Genomic DNA, 7,223 nt, shown 5'->3' with positions numbered 1-7,223 from the left:
GTCCCAGGGAGCTGTGGCTGGGACCAGCGTCCTCCGCAGGCCGGTGACTTACTTTGTCTGTGATACAGTCTGGAGCAGGTTCCGGGTTGTTCTGATGAGCTTCCTGAGGGGAAGGAAGGGAGGAACAGGCACAGCGCAGCTGGGAGGCTGGGGCGGCTCGTGCCGCGGGGCCCTGGGGTCTGTGCCCCTGGCCCTGTGGGGTCCTTGGTGACAGTCCTCCTGCCTGTGGTCAGAGTCCGCGGATGAAGAGCAGAGCGGCCGGGGACAGGCCGAGGCGCATGCCGCTGAGCAGCTGTGCCCAGCGCGGTGGGTTTGGTCGTCTCCCTTTCTGTGTTTTTACACACAGTTCTCAGACTGACTGTTCACCTGTGGTCTAAGTCCTGAGGGTTACTCAGAGTTGTGAACTGGAAATTTGACACATGTCCACACACACACACACACACACACACACACACACAGCCTTTAAATGAGCACATGCCTGTTCAGGGGTGACCGTCCAACGGGCCTGTGCCTGGTCAGGGGTGACCACCGCATGGCAGTCCTGCAGAGGATTCTCACCCTAGTGTCTGTCCTTGTGGCCTGGTGAGTGACGTCTTCCCTGCTCGAGGACACGCGCGCTCAGCTCTGAGCCGAGGCGCCAGACGAGGCAGAGAGCAGCCAGCCTCCTCCGCGAGCCTGTGCGGCCCCCGCGGAGGGAGCCAGACTGCTTCTACACCACCGATCAGAGACCCAAGATGTGCACAGACGCCTTCCTCTAACACTCTTGTTTCGTTTCAGAAACATGAGGATGAAAGTGAAGCCTGGCTGCACAGACAGGTAACTATTCCGTGTGTAAATCCCACACTCGCCGCCTCCACCAGCCACCGTGTCCCCCTTCCCCAGGTTTTACAACACAGCTTCTCACGTTAAATCCTACAGGAAGCTCCAGGAACACACACACACACACACACACACACACACGCAAGGTTCCGTGGGGCAGTAGGGCCGCTCAGCACCTCCTCGTCCCCGGCCCCAGGAGGCCCAGCAGGGCTGGAGAGCCATGGGCTCTGTGGGAGGGGCTGCAAGAGCCTGCCCCAGGGTCGTGCGGTGTTCTCAGGTCTTGGGGTGTCCCTCTGGTGTACCGGGGACGAGTCCCCACGAGTTGCCTGGATTTAACAGGTACTCAGTCGCATCCAACTCTTTGCCACCCCATGGACCGTACTTCACCATGCTCCTCTGTCCCCGGGACTCTCCAGGCAAGCATCCGGGAGTGGGATATCGTCTCCTCCTTCAAGGGATCTTCCCGACCCAGGGATCGAACCTGCATCTCCTGCACTGGCAGGCAGGTTCTTTACCGCTGAGCCACTTTCGAGGCCCACTTTGGTGAAAGAAGACGAAACGTGGCTGACGTTCCTGACTTTGTCGTCCTGCTTCGAGGAAGCCTCCTTTGAGGAGGGGACTCTGGACAGGTCCACTGAGTCTTCCCTGGATTTCCTTCCCCGACTCTGCTAAGAGATGCAGGTGAAGCAGGCCTGAGGAACTGGAGGCGATCGGATGAGATCTGTAGTCAATCACCCAGACAAAAAAAGTTCAACTCCCCACAAAAAATAAAACCTTCCACACTGGTACTTTCTTTCTTCGGTTATTTTTGTCTCGTTGCACAGCCTGATGTTAGAAAGCACACGTGGAAGGTTTTGGAAGCTCACTTCCTTCTCATCCTACCGAATGGGATGAAAATCATCTGAAATTTTATGGGAAAAATCAAACTGGATTTGAGTTTCAGAACGATGGTGGGGACGGCAGAGGTGCACTTCTTTACTGACAGGGTAGAGTCCATTCGTGGAGAATGACTGAAGCTGGACTGTCCACAGTGGCTCTCCAAGGACATCCTAGAAGCTCCGTGCACACCTGTGTTACCTGCAGAGTCAGCTGTCTGGCCTCACCTTCCATCAGTTATCTCAGGGGAGGGCTGCGGCCTCACCAAAGGAGCGATTCTTTAGATCCATCTGTGTCCTGCCCTGGGCCCGCCTGCTGCAGAAGAGGAACACTCGTGTGGCCGCTTGTTTCCTGTGTCCAACTTTGAATGCCAGGTCCCCGCTAGGAAATACCCATCATGAGACTATGCTCAGGCGTCATAAAGTATTCGCTGGGGAGCTGAGGAGTTCTTGAGTGCCACCTGGACCAATGATGCGAGCACAAGCACCAGATGTAATGTTACGACGTGCCTCTTAAAAATCACACAAAATGCCCAAGTGGTTGAAGCAAAAGAGTCGGGGAAAAAATTCATTATCTGCGTAAAGTCATCTGTTCCACTAATAGGAGATCATGCCAGACACCTCGCTTTGTGGATCTCAAAAACTCACGTCCACCGCTTCCACTTGCTTCACGGCTGAACAACGTGCCGCCGGGTGGACAAAGCATGCTTTGCTCTTTGGTGACGGCATCTGAATGGTTCCTGCCCTGCGGCTGGTGCGAGTCATGCTGCCGAGGGCACAGCGCTGAGTGACCGGGGCCGCCTGCCATGCGACTCCAGGTCCCTGAGATGCCCGGGATGCCAGAGTCAAGAAGTGGGAGGCTGCGTGGGGGCTGCTGCGGTTGCCGAGCTGGAGGCGGAGGAGCAGCTAGTGGATTCCGGGTGCCCCCCAGGGAGATGGAAACCCGCCAGGGCATGTGCCACATGGCGAACGTGCCCGAAGCTGCGGAGGGTTTGCTTTTATGAACATGTCTTCGTTTGTGTCGTCCTCGGCTTTGTAAGGAACGACTCTGCTGGAGCAGCCATCTCCAGGATGTCTCAGTGAAGACAGGGAGAGGCTGTCTGGGTCCCAAAGCGGGGAACATGGTGGAGTCCTAGACTCTGTGCCTGGGGCGTGGAAGGGCTCGGCCATTGCAGGTGGGGAGCGGGGGTTGCAGGGGGCCAGGCCTCCCACCACGGGCAGTTCCTGTCTGAGCCGGAGGAGGGGGGTTGACTTAACTGAAGCAGGGTGCAGTTTGTCTCCTCATGGGCAGAGCGCTGTGGGGAAGCCAGGGTCAGAGGGTCCCCTTCTCACCGCTGCCTTCCCAGTTCGATCCCTGGCTCAGGAAGATCCCCTGGAGGAGGAAATGGCAACCCACTCCAGTGTTCTTGCCTGGGAAATCCCATGCACAGAGGAGCCTGGCGGGCTGCAGTCCCTGGAGTGGCAGTCAGACTGAAGCGACTGAGTGCACACGTACACTCCTGGTCGAAAGTCACTGCACTTTCCCACTAAAGACACGTCTGTGTGAGAAACCAGGTCTCAGCGAGGCTCAAAGGCTGGTCTCCCCCTTCCTGCCAAGGAATGTTCCCAGGATGGATGTGAAGACGACATGGCGATGCATGGGGCCTGCTCAGTGTAAAAGCGAGGCTTCGGGCCAGGATTAATTATTTATTACATTTACTCATAGTATTTTTCTCTGCCAAAAGTGCAGAGAGTTCCCCCCGCCCCAGAAAACAGATGCAGTATTGTGGTATCCATCCTGCGGTTGGCAAATAAAAGTGCCTGTAAAAAGCCAGCTTTACTGCTGGGTTTTCCCATCACCTCTATTTTTAAATACCATGCTTCCAACTCTAAATAGAAAAATAAATATTTGCAGATTAGAGGTTTCATTTTACTGCAAATATTCATGAAGATTAAATGTCACTTTAATCACATGTTGGTTTATTTCTCTGGGCATATCACATTTGCATGTGTTCATTCACCACGGGGAAATGAGTTCTTCTCCTGCCAGCTGGGGTTTATTTACCATTTGTTCCCCTCCGCCTTAGCGTGGATCTCCTCGAATCAGAAAATGTATGTTGTGGCTGACTAATTGGAAACCTTCAAGCTGCAGCTTCACAGAGGCTGGGGTGTCGCCCCCCAAAGCGAAATCCCTTTATGCCCGTCCAGGCGACCGCCAACCTGAGGGGGTGCAGCTGGGTACCGAGTGGGACTCCTCAGCTTTTAGGGTTGGGGGCAAACCAAGATGCAGGCACACGCTCCAGGCGCCGGCTTTGAGTCCAGCCTGGAATTCTCTCCCCCAGGGAAAACTGGGAATGCTGGTTTTGTCTCCAGGGGAAGGAGACAGTGCGTGCGTGGTCCTGCCGTTTGCAACCCCGTGGACTATGGCCCTCCAGGCTCCTCTGCCCGTGGAATTTCCCAGGCAGGAATACTGGAGTGGGTTGCCATTCCCTCCTCCAGGGGATCTTCCCGACCCAGGGCTGGAACCTGAGTCTCCTGAATTAGCAGGTGGATTCTATACCTCCGAGCCCACCGAGAAGCCAACAGTGACAGAGGATCCAGGAAAACGTGTGCTGCCTACCGAATGGGCGTGGGGAACGCCCCGCTCCTTCGACAGCGGCTGGGAAGCACAGTGAGACCCAGAGAACACCATGCTCCCACCCACGTCGTAGCACACACGGGGGCTGTCCTTGTTTGCTGGGCTTTTTTCCTTTCTTTTTTCTTGTCTCCATGGTGGGCTATTCAGTATGAGGTAGATTTCATTGAATAAAAGGTCAAAGGATGGAAAGAATAGAATCCATTTTTAGGCAAGATCAGGTTTGTGCTTCTTCAGAATTATGATCGTTAACTCCTTGGATGATAGAAACTAACTTTTTTACAAAACAGAAATAGACTCACAGAGAAAACAAATTTATGTTTATCAAAGGGGGCGGGGATAAGTTAGGAGTTTGGGATTAACATATACATCCTTCTGTATATAAAATAATAAAGACCTCCAATACTTTGGCCACCTGATGCAAAGAGCTGACTCACTGGAAAAGACCCTGATGCTGGGAAAGATTGAGGGCAGGAGGAGAAGGGGACGCCAGAGGACGAGATGGTTGGATGGCATCACTGACTCAATGGACATGAGTTTGAGTGAACTCTGGGAGTTGGTAATGAACAGGGAGGGCTGGCGTGCTGCAGTCCATGGGGTCGAAAAGAGTCGGACAAGCCTGAGTAACTGAACTGAACTGTACGGCACAAGTAACTGTGTTCACTGTCTTGTAATAACCTATAATAGAAGAGAATCTGAAGTATATATATGTACAGATACACACACACACATAACTGAATCACTTTGCTATGCCCCTGAAGCTATCACGACATTGTGAATCAACTCTACTTCAGTTTTTTAAATGGTTTAGCAAACACCCCTGGAGAATTTTTCAGGGCACCCTGGATTCCATGGCCCCAGATAAGTGGGGAGCCTGACCCTGCACTTCCCGAGTGCTGAGCTGTCGTCTCTGAAGTCCTCACTTTCTTTTAGGAAGCTGGAGGTTTGACATGTGGTTCCCAAGGAGAGAAAAGGCCCCACATAGACTTTATCCCTGTTGGAAATAACACAGGAAGTGTATTTCAAGACGTGTTTATCCTGGTTCAACCCTCTTGAAACCAAATGAAGCAGTTCATAGACTTAAGCAATGGCTTCTGTCCGCAGAATGAAGAGCCGGTGTTCTCCAAGGACGGCCGGAAGTTCTTCTTTGTCCGAGCGATCCCGCAGGGTGGGCAGGGGAAGTTCTACCACATCACCGTCTCTTCCTCGCAGGTGAGCTCCCCGGTCAGGCGAGCCCCTCCCAGCTGAGCCCCCCTATCGGGTGAGCCCTCTCCCTAGGTGAGCCCCGTCCCAGGTAAGCCCCCTATTGGGTGAGCCCCCTCCCAGGTGAGCCTCCCCAGTTTTTGCTTAGCAAGTGGGATTGGCCCCCCGGGGCCAGGGCTGAGTGCACTTGTCACCTTCAAGGTGTGCAGAGGGGAGCAGGGCCCCAAACTGGAAGGTGGCTCCCCTGTGGGGCTGAACAGCCCTGCTGAGCCAGCCGTGCTGAGTGCGCGGAGGTGGCGTTCGCCCCTCCCGTTACCACTCAGGAGCGCGACACGCATGATGCTGCTGGTGACGTCAGGGGAGACCCTGGGCACTCTGTTGGGTCTGAGCCCAGGACACGTAGCCCACTGTGTCCTGGAGCCCGGTCAGCCTGGCCTCCCTCTTCTGGGCCCTGGGGGCCGGCCCCGTGCCCTCGTGTCCCACCTCCACCATCAGCCAGAGGCACTGCCGTTGCCTGCGCTGGGGCTTCGGGCAAAGGGCCGAGGGTCACTGATCGGGAACGGGGGAGCTGAATACAGTGCATTTAGACAGAGCAGGCCGCCAGCAAGTCCGCCCCCTGCAGGGGGGGCACCCGGAGGCCTGCCCCCTCCCCGCAGGGTGCTCCCCGGGGCTGCCCTTCAGGGACCCGCTTTTAGGAGAAGCGAGGGCTGCTGTCCTCCACCTGCACCGCCCTAGGCAGATGGGTCCGCGTTGAAGCAGGTCCAGAGCTGTTCAGGATCAGGACATGTGAATGAAATTGTTTTTTAAAAAGTTCTCAAAAATATCCCATGACTGTAAAGTAGATTCCTATTCATGGTATGACCCCAAGGGTAATCTCCAAGGAAAAGTTCCAAGAATGCCCCAGATTGAGTAGCCTTGATGGGGCAGGCTCCAGGGCTGGGTGCCCACTAGTCACCCAGCAGGAAGCACGTTCCCCCAGGAGAGCTCCTCTCCAGGGACCCTCGGCCCCCACTGCCCTGTGGGTCCCCTGGCCCCCCGCTTCTCCCGACAGGCCCTGACCCCACTGGCTGTCCCTTGTCCCAAGACCACCCCTGGGGTCCCTGCTCCCAGGGCACCCATGGCTCACGCCTTGCGTCTCACACCCCGGCCCTGTGGGGACGGCCACGTCTTTCTCCATGTGTTATGGTTTAAACTGTCACAGTCATTCTGCTCTGGGAGGCACTTGGAGATAGACCGTGTGTGCAAATGTGCAACCCGCAGGAGAATGCCTTCAGACCATCCCTGTGACGAACAGCCATGAGAACCAAGGCCAGGGTGGCCTTCGCCGCCTCCACCCCCTCCCTTCCTGGCTTTATTCTTTCTTTCCCTGCCATGTCATATCCACTTCCCCGTGTTTGTCTCCTCTCTCCTCGTCCCCCTATAGTGATGACCCACGAACTAGATTCACAAGCTGTGAAGGAATACTGTCCCCAGCCTATGAGACGCTGGTGGTTAAGATGCAGAGCTCGCAGCAGGAGTCGCTGGCGATCTAGTCGCGCTGGTTGATGAGTGCGGTGACCAGGGGTCCTGCCCGTCACAGCAGCACTCAGAGAATGGGGGATGGGCAGAGGAGGCCAGGGTGGGGCAGGAGGAGGGGCCACCCCAGGGAGGCCCTGCTCACCACCTTGTGTCTGAGGGTCCCGGGGCTGAGAAGGGAGGCTGCGATCCAGCCC

The 7,223-nt window shown here is 55.7% G+C and overlaps 1 protein-coding gene across 1 annotated transcript in view; it reads left to right on the top strand.

The window, feature by feature from the left end:
- Positions 1–7,223, top strand: part of DPP6 (dipeptidyl-peptidase 6) — a 281,581-nt gene that overhangs the window by 208,218 nt on the left and 66,140 nt on the right. Inside the window, 2 exon segments of the mRNA XM_010829360.1 lie at positions 778–816; positions 5,413–5,520. Of these exon segments, the coding sequence (XP_010827662.1) occupies positions 778–816; positions 5,413–5,520 (147 nt within the window).

The sequence above is a fragment of the Bison bison genome, unplaced genomic scaffold, assembly GCF_000754665.1.
Source record: "Bison bison bison isolate TAMUID 2011002044 unplaced genomic scaffold, Bison_UMD1.0 scf7180017864503, whole genome shotgun sequence".
Taxonomy (NCBI): Eukaryota; Metazoa; Chordata; class Mammalia; order Artiodactyla; family Bovidae; genus Bison; species Bison bison.
The sequence above is the reverse complement of the archived record's forward strand: the minus strand, read 5'-3'. Positions and strand labels throughout refer to the sequence as shown.